The sequence below is a fragment of the Tauraco erythrolophus genome, chromosome 4, assembly GCF_009769465.1.
Source record: "Tauraco erythrolophus isolate bTauEry1 chromosome 4, bTauEry1.pri, whole genome shotgun sequence".
Taxonomy (NCBI): domain Eukaryota; kingdom Metazoa; phylum Chordata; class Aves; order Musophagiformes; family Musophagidae; genus Tauraco; species Tauraco erythrolophus.
The window spans coordinates 45394095-45408211 of record NC_141468.1 but is presented as its reverse complement, the minus strand read 5'-3'; the positions used below and the strand labels follow the sequence as shown (position 1 = coordinate 45408211).

Below are 14117 nucleotides of genomic sequence, written 5' to 3'. Positions count from 1 at the left end.
TCACTCACTCTATGATTCTACACAATTTTTCTTCAGACTCATAGAACATAGCAAAATTGCTGGCATTCTTGTGGCTCTTTTCTGAAATATTTTCAATTTATTAACATATTGCTAAAGGTATTATTAATGAAATCAAGTACAATGTGGGAAAAATGACCTTTATAGTGCTGCACATAGTCACATTGATTCCTACTTTTAATGGATACACTGCTACTCACTCCAAGATGGTGTCACCTCTGCTAGCTGGAGCTTTTTACTAAATGTTCATATCCATTTGGCAATGTGCTACTGCTCCAACATCTTTTCCAACTCCCTGATTTCCAGGATATGGTAAGCAAGATCTGTATTTTTATTGAACTCAGCTCCCTCTGTTGGACTGCAGCACATCTGTATCCCAAACTATAAAAATTACCTTTGAAGCACACCTTCAGTTACATAAACTGGTAGAAAATCATGCCAAAGATAAGCTTGACAAAATGAAAAATAGCCTTCATTAAATGCATGTAACTACATTAGGAGCCTTTTAATAAGAAGAGTTTCTCCAACCCTTTAATGAATATGAGAAAACCCTTGCTACTAACTACAATTAAGGATGGTTTTGTACATAGATGTGTACTGGCATAGACCATTCTCACAGGAAGCAGCAAGAGCTAATTCTAAGGAAGAAAAAGCAGCTAATAAGTCAACATTAATCTCTGAAGGAAAAATCAACTTGAAAAACAATATACTTAACATTTTTGGTAACTTTGAATTTATTGCACTATTTATGCAGCTGAAAGCAACATAAACTGCATGAGGAAAGAATAGAAACATGAGTTTTGTAAAATTCTCAGGGGACAATACTGCAAATATCACCATAAAAAGATTTTCAGTCCAACACTTTTTGAATCTCATGTATTTTCTCTGACAACCCCAGAATGGATTAAATCGGATACTCTGTATGCTTACTATATGTTTGATATGATCTGTTAAGAGACAAAACACTGGAGGTCTTCCAGAACATTTTTAATATTTTCAGGAAAAAAAAATCTGAATTCTTTCCCTTTGGACCATTAGAGGAAAACTTTATAACGTATTTTCTACCCGGGACACTATCCTGCTTTTTCTAATGATGGAGGAATTTACAACACAAATTAAAAAAACAAATTGACTTATAAAAGCAGCAGAAAGGAATTAGCTTTTGGTTATATCAAAAGGTAAATCCTTGAAAGATCATTATTCTCTAAAAGAAATATGATTCTAGGTCTCCTTAACTGATAGCCTTATGGCATAATTCATACAAGGAAAAGATAGAAATGAATGTGGTGTCTTTTTCCATTGAAAGGCTTGAAAGACAGGACAAAAAAATAAAAGGCTGAGGTGCCATATTCCTCCTTGAATGCACAGCTGTAAAGAAAAAAATGAGCAAGGAAAGGAGAATACTCTATAGCACTGTAGACAGACAATGTATATTATAATACACAGTATAAAATTCTTATTATCTTTATTAAAACCATTCATAAGAAATGTCAAAATCTTTTTACCACAGTAGATTTACCCAGCAAACAAGCAAATCTTGCCAATTCTCTTCCAAGTTTCATTTATTTAAAGTTTCTGAGATTTGAATATGAAATGATCCATTCCCCAGTACATCTCAGATTCTCAAATTCCGCGTGTGACATCAAATGTGAGACCATAATGACAGCCATGAGGATCCTGGTAAAGCTAACTATGCAGAAACTGAATGCTGCTGGGGTTCACAGGTTTTAATTTTTATGAACTTGGACCTGTGGAGCTAGTTCAGCTTGTCTGTAAGTACTTTATGTATCACTGCCAAGACGAGCAGAGAGTGCAAGACATTGCAACAGACCTAACTAAAAGAAAACTAAAAAAGAAGCATTATATACATGTTTAAAATAAACATTAAAAGATGTTTACAAATTAAGGTAAAAGTTGAATTGAGATGTCTTAAAAATCACTTGAAAGGTGAAGCCATTGGCAAGAGGAAAACCAAATGGTGAGTGGAACAGAACTTGGGAATATTGGTAGTGATTAATTATGAATTGACATCAATATAATCTACAGAGAATATCAAGTGTTTCCAGCAGCAGACAATCCATGTCAGTGCTCTCAGCTTCTTTTAAGCTAATAAGATGTCTTAGACATCACCTCCTGGGAAGGGTATCAAATGGTAGATGAATACAGAAAACATTTGTCCTTAATTGCAAGTTATGAGAGCAAGGATCATGAAAACATATGTGAAAGAAAAGAGTGGTGAGATTCTTGAGGTTTATAAACTAAAAATGTTAAAATGAAAGCAGTGAATGAATGGCTGATGTGCATGCTATAGGAATATCATGACTGTTGTTGACTTGATGGCTGATGTTCTGACGAGTCCTGACAAGACATACTGCTACATATTGGCATATGTCAAACATGTAAACTAGCTTCAACCACTGTTACTTTTTTTTTTTTCTGCATATTACGAACACCCAGGAGTCCAATGGTAGAAGGAGAAGAGAATTGGCCTATCCTTAACTGGGTGAGCTAACAAAATTGAGCACTGCCAAGGGAAATTACCTGAATACTCAGTAAGATAGTACCTTCAGCTAGGCCAGAGCAGTGCACAATCCAAAGGAGAGAAATGGAGAACAGACTCAATACCTGAGGTCTCTGAGGTGCTTTGAGAGGAAAGCTGACAAGTTTGAACTACTTTAACTTCGGTAAATTTTAAATTTCCTAGCTCAGTTGAAGAAACCAGCAGTACAAAATTGGTATGTTAAAAGGCAGGAAAATAAACTGATCAAACTGTAGAGATAAAACAATGCAGTAAAGACTCTGAATCAAAGGATCAAAAAAAATACATTCTATTTCAATCAAGTTAAAGTGGCTAAATGTGACACCGTAGCACTGAGCACACACTTGACGTATGACTATGTACAGGAGTGTTTGAAGCACCTGGTTTGAGCCCCAGAGCACCTAAGACATGATCTTTGGCGCAGCTGAGCTGAGAGACGTGCTTACGGGAGAAGGAAGACGGATACAAAGAGATTCCCACAGGTACTGCTGTGGTGAGAGCATGCATTGACCATGCTTCCCTCATAACTGTAGCAGAGCTAGAGATGAAATCCAGAATTGCTATGCCACATAAAAATTGACCTATCAACAGGGACCATACACAGATGTTGTCACTTTGGAGATGCAAACATTGCTAGAGTGAATAATTTTCTCTGCAGTTTGGCTTTCTCTCATGGAAATGAAGCTGGATAGACATCACAGTGGTGGGTCCCTAAGCAATCCTAGACGGTCACCAACACTTACATAATCTTGGGAAATCATATCATTTTTCTGTGCTTTTGTCTCTTCTTGTTTGTCTTGTCTGTCTGGACTGGCAGGTTTTAATGTGATTAAAGTAGAGAGTGATTATCTCTCAATCTGCATGTGTAATATTAGAGTTCCACGCTGGAGTTCCCAACGTTCTCAGCCGAGGCCACTAGGTGCTGCTGTAATATGAGTAATTAAAATAATAACTATTATTACGGAAAGTGTATATATTCTTGCTATGGACTGTTTCAAAAAGCCTGAAAAACAGAGAAAAAACTTATTCTCAGGTCGCATATTTTTTGAAAAGAACTGAAAGACCCAATTATTCACTTCACTGGTACTCAAAATTTTTTGTTTTATTTTTCGCAACTTTGCAGGTGAAATCTGCAAATACCTTCCCCCTTTAAAAAATGCATTGGATAAATGCAAATTTTCTTCTACTCCATTTCCATTTTTAAGCCTCGCTTCAGCAGCTTGCTATTATGCAAGCTCATCCAAAACATTACACTCCAAAATCCCTGCCAGCTACACATTTGTGCACCTTATTCACGTACTATTTGGATGTGAACAGAAAGGAAAAGTCCTCAGCATGAGGGAGCATGACTGGAACTGCAAGTGATTCAGTAAATGCATGGTGACGTTACTGAGGCTCAGATTTTGTACCTGCTAGTTCCACAGCTTTCTAAGGAAGCTTTACCTTATTAAATGTAGTTGACTAGCCATAAACACAATAAAAGATTAATAAGACTCCATATGAATCATAGTCACAAAATGCTTCTTGCCTGAGAGTATTAAAATGTCTTTAAGCAGCAGCCAGCTATAGCTCAAAGAGCTGTATGACTAAAGTGCTATTTCTGAAAGTCTTGGAGTCAGTGCATCTAACTGGACTTTACAGTGGACAATTCAAAAGGTTATTTATATTCAGAAATTATTTGGCAAGTCTTGTTCATCTACCCAGTTTTCCAGCCACAAAGACTCCACTTAATAATTCGTTATTGGATTTACTGGCCTTAAAAATTGAGTTAAATGAATTTATCTAGATCATCAGAATAGGTCTGCTAAAGTAGTTCTGGATTAATTAGAAGTGATGAAGTTTTGCTACTGAGCTACTTCAAGACCCAAAGTTAGTAAGCAGAGAAATAAAGTGACAAACACTAAGCACATGTGGAAAAAAAAGTTCCAGGAACACTATATGAGAATCAGGACATTATGGTAAACATGGGACAGAATATACACAGTTTAAATAAATCAGTATTAAAAAGCATTTTAGGAAAGCACAGAGGTGCCAACACAGACTAAAAAATATATTTTATTCTTACCATTTGAGACTGGCTCCGGGGACAGCCATTGATATCTTCCACCTTTTCATTTGCTAGAAACAGTGAGGAGAAAATCAGAAGTAAACAATGAGATAAAACTTTCCTTTCCACCCCCTGGTCAAAAAAAAACCCCACAAGATAAAACAAAACTAAAAAGCAAAACTGAAAAACAAAACAAAACAAAACAAAAAAGCAGAAAAGACACAGCAATAAAGTGCACAGTTTTGTTGACACAGAGCTCCTTTCTAAGTAAAGCTCAGTCGTACAGTAACAACACTCTTGTTAGCAGCAGTTGCTTCCACATGCCAAATCATGCAAAGGGGGAAGTGCGAAGGAGGTCGCTGCTAATTCTTCAGCCCCTGCAAAATAACTGCTGACATGAAATCTTCCACAATTGTCTTTGCAGGGTCAGGATACAGTTTCAAGGCATCCCAGAAAGTATGAGCCACTCCAACTAACAAAATGCACACATGGGAGACATATGGTTTAATGGAGCATTCATTTCTGACAATTCAAAGTGTGTAAGATACAGTTCTGGCCATTTAAAGCATGGTTAAACAGCCACTTCCAAACATGCTCACATAAACATATTTTTTAATTAAGACAAGGATGAACCACACAAATATCAGAGACATATGGACCCAGTCAAATTGTATTATTCAGGGTTCATCTTATTGTTAAACACATTCAACTTGAATTATATATTCCCTCATGCAAGGAGTCAGCTCGCAGCGCTTCTCTCAGCCCTGGTCTTACCGATGATCTGGATGATTTCTGCTAGCAGAACTCCATCTGCAATGTCCTGTTGCAAATCCTTGATTAACCGCTTGTGGCCAGATTTTGCTAGGTAGTGGTTAGCCCAGTCAGTGTAAATCTGCAGAGCAGAGGGGGAGGGCAAGGGGGAGAGGGGGAAGAGAGAAAAGAAGACAATAAAAATCCTTAAAACAAATGTTGGCTTGCACTCGAGAACTAGCCTGGATCACATTCCCATTTAAGATGTCGGCACCAAAGGAAATAATTTTAACGTTGTGTTTTTTGCCCCCTTTTTTTTTTTTTTTTTTTTTTTTTTTAATGGTCATACCCCTCCCCCTGCCATTCTCTGTTTTATTTTAACTTCAAATGATTCAGGCTGTTTCATGAGGGTTTAAACTTGCTGTGACCAAGCAAAATTCCCCTTATGACTGTAAAGGAAACTCCTGTCATAAATCAGTCACATCTACCGCAATTCCACCTCCCACCGTGTTTCTACCTCTACGCATGCCCCACTGCCAACTTTTACGCTCTGGGGCTCCTTAAGAGAAAGTGATAGCCGAGACGTGCGCCTGTGTTTTGATAAGAGTTCATCGGTCGCTGGTGATCCCGCGCCCGACGGTGCCTCTGTGACACTTTCCGCAGTAATCGCCACCTCCCACCGCGCAGGGACAGGGCGTCTGTCCCCTCGCCTACGGTTCGGCGTGCTGTAACGCGCACAGAGGAGACTGAGAGCACCAGATGTACAGTAGTCTCGGTGCTGGAATTAGAGCATATATTCTGGAAATACGCCGCGTCCTTTCTCAGCCAAAAGAGGAGGGGGAAAGGATGCGACTGAGCAGCATCAAATACTTAGCAACGGGCAGCACAAAAATAGCACTTATCAACAAAAGGTTGAAAAGGACCAGCTGAACCGCATCCTCCAAAATGACAGAATCATAGAACGGTTTGAGTTGGAAGGGACCTTAAAGATTATCTAGTATCAACCCCCCTGCCATGGCCAGGGACACCTTCCACTAGATCAGGTTGCTCAAAGCCTCATCCATCTTGGCCTTCAACACTTTCAGGGATGGGGCATCCACAACTTCTCTGGGAAACCTGTTCCAGTGTTTCACCTCCCTCATTATAAAAAATTTCTTCCTTAGATCTAATGAAAATCTAACCTCTTTCAGTTTAAAGCCATTGCCCCTTGTCCTATCACTACAAGCTCTTGCAGAAAGTCTCTCTCCAGTTTTCTTGTAGGCCCCCTTTAGGTACTGGAAGGCTGCTATAAGATCAGCCTGTCTTCATAGGAGAGGTGCCCCAGCCCTCAGATCATTTTTGTGGCCCTCCTCTGGATCTGCTCCAGATAAAATAAGGTGTGGGGAGGTGGGCTGAAAGCATTTCATAAGGCATACACATACGCAAAGAGAGCATTTGCTAATACCTACAGCGCGCGCACAAGGGGAACCAGGTTCACTTAGGGTGAGATGAAGAGGAAGAGACGCTTTCACCTATGTACCAAAGGAAGGGTGCACCCCATGAGGTGCTCACACCACCCCAATGTGTCCCAGCGTGCAGAGGCAGCTCGGACTAGCGGAGCTTAGCATGGAGGTGTCTCAGCCTGAGAGTATCAGTGGCCCTTGGCAGTCAGCTCTGGATCCCTTTCACAGGGCATCCGTGGCCTTTCTCCCCACCCTAGAAGAAAGGACTTGTAAAGACCTTCCCGCTACCATGGGATGTTGCGACTGAAAGAAGGCGTTTATGTATGGCAGCATCACTATATAAGTAAATATAATATCTAAGGTTCTTTCTCTGCTGACATTATTATTTGAAAATGTTGAAACTGCACCCCTTCCATGAAAACAATATGAGGTCACTTTATAAACATCCTTTTATTTGACCTCACAGACCCTGGGGAGGAAGGGGTCAGAATCCCATTTTTTTAAACAGAAAAACAGAAATCAAAGACATTAACTACTTGTTTAGCTCACCAAGGAAATGTGTGGCAGAGCCAGGGCAGGAAAATGGTTGCAATTCCTAGTCCAGAGGTTTACCCAGAGAACCAACACCCACTTTCCACCCAGCAAAAATATCACCGCTCAGTCCACGTTCACACGCTGAGGACTCCTTTGCTATCTGAGCACCTTTGTCACAGATTTTCTGCCTCTTCATTAAAAGAGACAGAGAGTTGTAACTTGTTTTGTCTGCCCTATTTCTCCCCATACTCCTGCAGGTGGATCACCAGCTAGTTAGCTATAGTTTTCTTGACAGCTTTGGAACTTCACATAGCTCCATGGAAGTGGATTCAGCTCTCCCGTAGCCAAAGGATGCTGCTGCTAGATGAGGTGCTGAATTTCCCTGCTGCATCCAGAAGTCTGCTTCGGTCACCTGTGTTTTCACTGACTGATATCCTTTTTTTTTTGCTATTACAGATGAGTGACATGAAAGGCTCCATTAAAATGTTTTTGCTTTTTTTAACTGTAGCTAGAGTGTTTCTTCAACTATGTAACCATATATTAATGAATGCTAATGTGGGAGTCTCTAAAGATTGTATGAATACATATTTAGAACAATATGAAATCATGATGATAAAAGACGCATACCACACCCATAGCATCATGTATTCCCTACTACTAGTATTTCAACTTCAGTCATTCTTCTAAAGTAACATCTGAGAAATATTCTCTGAGCTCTTACTATAAGTAGAACTATTTTCTGTATTCCAATGAAACTGATCCACTGGAACATACAGAATTTAATACCCACTAATATTATTTTAGGTTAGTTTCACATTACAGATAAAAATACTTTACCAAGCCTTTCCTTCTTCATTTGTCACACCCACACATAATCTGGTGTACCAATCCTAATTTTGACTACAATTTGAACTATCCTCTCATTAAGTATCCAGGGAAATTTCGTTCTAGCAGCTGCTTTGCAAGTATCCAGTATTCAAAGAATGGACTTCACCCAGCCACCTACCCCCTTCATAATATTCTTTTGTCATTCATTTAAAAGTGACAAGCAGAAAGAATGTAAACAGTGTTTTGTGAACAAAGGTTGATAATCCACATCCTATCAGCGACCCAAAAAATTTACTGACTGTCTGTATTTTAACCGTTATGCCATGGTGGAAAAAAAAATATTAAGAGGAGGTAGCGGTCAAAGAGGTGTATTTTCACTTCAAAAATATTTAAAAAAAAAATCAAAAAGGTGAAGAGTTGTTGACAGAGACAATATAGCAAACCAACACCCAGTTGGCAGTGGAACATCACATTTAATTTCCTCTCTTTCTGCAGGGATCACCACTTGCTTCTGTTTCCCCCTTCCCCATAAGATGCTCTTCTCATTCACCTCATTATTCCAGGGACCCAACGGCTCAGGAGTCAGTTGTGAAAAATGAAAACCATGTAGACAGACACATGAAACTGAAAGAATGTACACATGCCACTATATTCTTTTTACATTAAATTATCTGATGTAAATATCATGAGAAATAGGGAATTGCCCTTCCACAGTTTTTAAGTATCAAGGTAAATATGCAACTTATCTTTTTCTTATCTTTAACTCCTCAGGAAAACATAAAGCTCCAGCATGTATTGTCATTGACAATACCGAGTTCGTGAAGGATAGAAAAGTCATGCAGAACAGAAGATAAAAAATCAGTAACTTCATGCAACAGCCTGCTTTTTCTGAGCGCTCCCCTTTCATTGGGTGCTGAGCACCTCTAAGGAGGAGCTGTGTGTGCCCCCCCTCTTTTCAGAACTAGCAATAGATCATTCCATCTTGCACTGACTGTGCAGTAACATTGCCCAAAAACCCTCTTATCTTAGATTTTTCTATGAAGAGGCTGTTTCAGAGAAGAACACAAGACTGACATGAGGGTTAGTGGTTGCAACACTTCCTCTCCCGCTCCGCTGCTTGCTTCAGTAACCCTGCCTTACAGCCACACGCGGGGCCGGGCTGCTGACTTACTCATTTCCTCTCCAGGCTTCCTCTCCTACCAGGCACCTCTGACCAGAGAGTATTTGACTTCAACGCTAGGCTCCCACTGCTGACAACGTACGGGAGAGCTGCTGTTATCTGCGACGCAGAGGACCAGTCTCAGCAACGCGATAACGGAACAGATCCGATCCTGGTTTTGTGTGGTCCGAGCCCTGTCCCGGCACCTGGTGATTTAACTGCTGGCAACACAAAGCAGGATTCGGCAGGGGCAATCCGAGCTCGGGCACAGCCTGCTCATGTCAGCGGCGGTTTCCCCTAGCATTCCTCAGCCACTCGTCATGCTAACCTCCACGAGAGTGGAGGAAATAAGCTCTGATACCCAAATATAGTTATGAACTTCACCTCGATGCTTCACACGTAGCTATAAGGAGCTGCTTGGCAGGAGCCGTAATGAAACAATACACTTTGTAACGCGGTAGTTTAACGAAGTGAAAAAGAGAGAGAGGATCTCACAGGTTACTGCCTTTCCTAGAAAACGCTCAAATCATAAACTGTCTAATTATACATCAGGCAGTGCTATTATGCATCCTCTTTAAAATTAATACAGAAATGTTACCACTCACAATCGATGCCAAGTGGGAAATGTCAGATGGATTTCAGAAGTACAGTCAGCCTAATGCAATAATAATGCATGACACTTCGTTAGCATCTTCCACGAAATCAGCTCAACATGCTTTCCAGGCACAAATGAGATCACTCATTATTATTATTTCTGTAGATGTGGGGAAACTGAGGTATAAAGGCTTTCTCGGTGGATTTTTGTTTGTTTGTTTTAAAGTGGCTCACTCAAGGGCAAACAGAGCTGGGAATTCAACCCAGATATTCCGAGTTACAATAATTTCTTCTATATGCTTTTTTATCAGGCAGTTTTATAAATAGGCTTGGTGGGAAAACGTGTATTCCAAGCACCAGGATCCTTCTGTCTATTTTTGTTTGTTTGCTACAGAATATAGAGTTTCAGATCTGAAAATGGTCTCCTGTTGCTATCGAGAAGACAGCTTGCCGTACTTAGAGTATGCTTCTATCACTCCCTTATGTGCCAACGCTGCTGCTTAGGAAGAACAACAGTTGCTGTCAACTGCCTTATGCCAAGACCTCGTGACAGATTTCCATGCCATTTAGGAGGACACGTTATATTTGAAAAATACTTAAATATTTGTCCACTATATGAAAAAAATCCTTTCCCAAATATGTGGGAATAATCAGATAGTATCCAGTTCTCATCACTCGTCCTTTAAAGCACTTTCTAGATACAACTGTATCCTCATTCATTAGTGTGAAAGAATTGAAATGTTGTCCCCCAATGCTCATTCCCACGTTCTCTTCTGTGCACGATACCACTCTAATGCCTTGGGGTGTGGGGAGGCTTTTTAAGAACTCCATTTCTTTCTAAGAACTCCATTTCCCAAAATCAACCCCTCAGCAACAGCAAGCTTGCCACAGGTTTTTCTTTCCCCTTTATCTTTGAGCAAACGAGAGTTGGAAAAATGGATTGGAAAGTTATCTATTACAAAAAAATGTAGCTAGCAACATACCTGGGTTGCAGTGGTTAACAGCAATACACAATACTACTTTTTAGCACAGTGGGATTCTGTCTTTTATTCTATGTTTGGGTTTCATGATGATTTCATCTTTCTTTTTTTTTTTTCTTAAAAAAAAAAAATGGAATAAAGGAAAATTAAACTATTTAAAAGCCCCAACATCAGAATTTTAAGTCAGCCAAAGTGGAAATGTGGCACTATTAACTTAATAAAAGGGCTATGTGACCTTCTAGTGTAATGTATTTACTCTGCTTAAAATGTTGCCCTTGAAGACAACTAATAGCTGATAGCACTTCGAGCTTTTCAACCATGGATGCTAGTTCAAATCATGCTGTAGAAGAAGGGACTGGTGACTTGTTTCTATTGTTCTCCATTACGCTACAAAATGGTCCTTAAATGCTGTATATCTATTTCCTGGGCGGTTTTCCAGCATGTGGCCTACCCTGGATGTTGAATACCCAGCAGTCTACATAACAGTCCCGGAGTCCCTGATGAAGACAATTTGCCAGAAGAGAGGGCATGACCACAACTCTATTTCAACATAGCTATTCTTGGCTAATAAATTGTGGGTAGCAAAACACATGCTGGAGTGTCCCTAAAACTGTTTGTATTTATAAAGAGAAGCCCAGCAACGCATTGACTAGCGTTAGAATAGGGTGGGGAAACCAGATTGCAATGAGATGCCTTTCTCCTTCCCACTGCCTCTACACTAAGGAAAACTCAACTGCGAGGCAGGATATGACCTTTTAAATATTTTCTTATTGAAGGTTATTTCTCTGGGTTGCAAAAGAATAATTTATTCATTTCAGTCCTCCACTTAGCAAGGAAAAGGGCTAAGTTTGGAAACAATGGTTCACATTTAGACTGCCATAAGAGACAGATCAAGCATCCGATTTATGTCCAGATTTAACTGACTATAGAAAACACACCGCGAATCACTTGCTATAAAGTAAAGCTGAGGTCTGAGGGTGGCACTTTTTGTAACATTAAGCAAAGTACATGAGAAGGGAAAATATTTACACAATTAAAAATATATGGCCAGAAAATGAAACTAGAATGACTTAATTTATAGGCAAGATGGAAGCCAATGCATTTCATGTAACAAAATGAAATTAGTATTAAATGACATTCCACAAACCCTGTTTCTGAATCCCACTGAGCGAATGAGAACAATTATGAGTTAAGGAATAGAAACCGTTTAGAGGGATACATACCAATTAACCAAAATGTCAGAATCCCTATAGTACGATTCTATTTTGTAAATAGCAGCATGTATCCATCAACACTACTCAGCAATTTTCAGATAAAAATACAATTAAATAAAACTCCACTAATCCCAGCTAAGAAAATGAATAGAAACAATGCTCTTCAACAATCACTGGCAAGCTTTAGATTAATTACCCAGCTTTAAGGGGGCTGTTTTATATTTCCAAGTTTCACTTACAGTTTGTGATCTAATCACCCAAGTAACATTTGTACTGACTTACTGTGCTCTCTTTCTTCCCATTTCTTCTCAAATCCCAACTCAGAATTAATTTAATACATGTGTTTGAGGCCAGTATTCACCAATGGCACAGGGGCAAGACTGTTGATGCATTTGTCCCAGATGAAAGGTAACAGTATAAGCCTCTTTGAGTGAGTATTTTTGTGTGTGTGCTTGCGTGTAAGGTTTGCTAAGTAATTTGTATCTTGCACAGTTAAAAATCCACCTCTTTATAGAATGAAATAACTCGTTCATCCTTTTAAAACAATCATACCCATTTGCTTTACAGTTTAATAGTTAACTGTTTTGCTTATTGGTTTACTGCAGCTACTCTTCAGTTCTGTGCAATAGCAATAAAGTACCACAGGAAGGAGCCAGATATCCATCCTGCAGCTGCAGAGCACCCAACCAGACAGCTGCTTCTCCAAAGACTTGTGCTCCTGGGAAGCGTACTTGTTAAGGGAGCAACATCACCACAGTTATTAACATTGGCCTTGAGCCTCCTGAATTAACAGGAGACAATACTAAGTGCCACACAGAGAAATCCTTGAAACCAGCCACCTTTGAGACTGCTATAAATATCTCTTACACTTGCCTGTACAATTTTGGAATTATTTCTTAGATGTATTTTTTAACTTTAAAGAACATTTCAGCATCCGTTTAGTAGAAGTACGATAAAATACAGGACCTATTATTCAATACAGCTTTTACATAAAATTTTGATTAAAACTAATAGCTCAGTTAATTTTTTTAGAACAAGGAAGTCCAGGATTCCCTGCTGGACGTGTTACACCTAGACACGCCACTCAGAAGGTGAATCTGTCTCAGCGCTTTATTTCAGATAAGGAGTATGCTTCTAAAGGCAGTCTCCTATCACTTGTTCTGCTCTCGCAGAGATCCTCTTCACATGAAATGAAACAGAGAGATGAGCTTCAAGAGCAAGCTGAATGCACTTCACTCACTAACTGTCATTCAGTCCATGCAAAAAAACGAGGAACTAATCCGAGCCACTCTCCCCTCCCAAACTGTATACCTTAGAGATGTTGGTTCCTTAGTATCAAACTGGTTTTCCCTGCATAGCAACTCTTCCTACTAATGCTGACATATGTGTGTCCCAGAAGTGATGGGGAAGAGACAGGGTGTGATAGAAAAAGCTGCTGACTGTCCTGCACAGCAAGACATATATACCAAGATGCTTCTGTAAGCTGATGTGATGCTATAGTACTGACAAATATAGGGGGAGGACATGTTTTGGTCTTGAAAGTGGTGATGTGTGAAGAAATTAATTTGACCAAAGGACTGTGCCAACATTCTCCAATACAAATAAATGAGCTGAAATATATGAAACTCCCTCTTTCTCCTCTATGTGCATGCACACTTGAACAACATCCAAGTCTGACCAAACTTGAGCCACGGCTGTCTCCGATAGTTCCTGGAGAAAGAGATCTCCCTTGGAAGAAACAGGTCATCTGGGAAGGAGCACCTGTGCCTGTTCAAAGGATAAAGGTTAAAAAAAGTGCCATATTTCTACTTTTCTGGGTGTCCAGGACAGCAATGGTGGCCCTCTGCACCAGAGGCCCCATTCTATTCCCTTGAATGAGACTTCCTGTATTCTAAGCTTGTGTGAATTTTATGTCTCATAAATGTCTTGTCACTGTTTGTGACAAGTTTTGTGACTAGTCCTGCATTCAATTTAATAAACAAACCCACAGTAAGCAAAAGTAAGTTTTCTGT

The 14117-nt window shown here is 39.6% G+C and overlaps 1 protein-coding gene across 5 annotated transcripts in view; it reads right to left on the bottom strand.

The window, feature by feature from the left end:
• NAV3 (neuron navigator 3) overlaps positions 1-14117 on the bottom strand; it is a 279388-nt gene that overhangs the window by 188408 nt on the left and 76863 nt on the right. For all 5 annotated transcript variants that reach the window (XM_086609950.1, XM_086609951.1, XM_086609952.1 and 2 more), the window contains exons 2-3: positions 5379-5496; positions 4623-4675 (exon numbers count right to left, since the gene is read on the bottom strand). In XM_086609950.1, coding sequence (XP_086466076.1) covers positions 4623-4675; positions 5379-5496 — 171 coding nt within the window. The remainder of the gene's footprint in view (positions 1-4622; positions 4676-5378; positions 5497-14117) is intronic.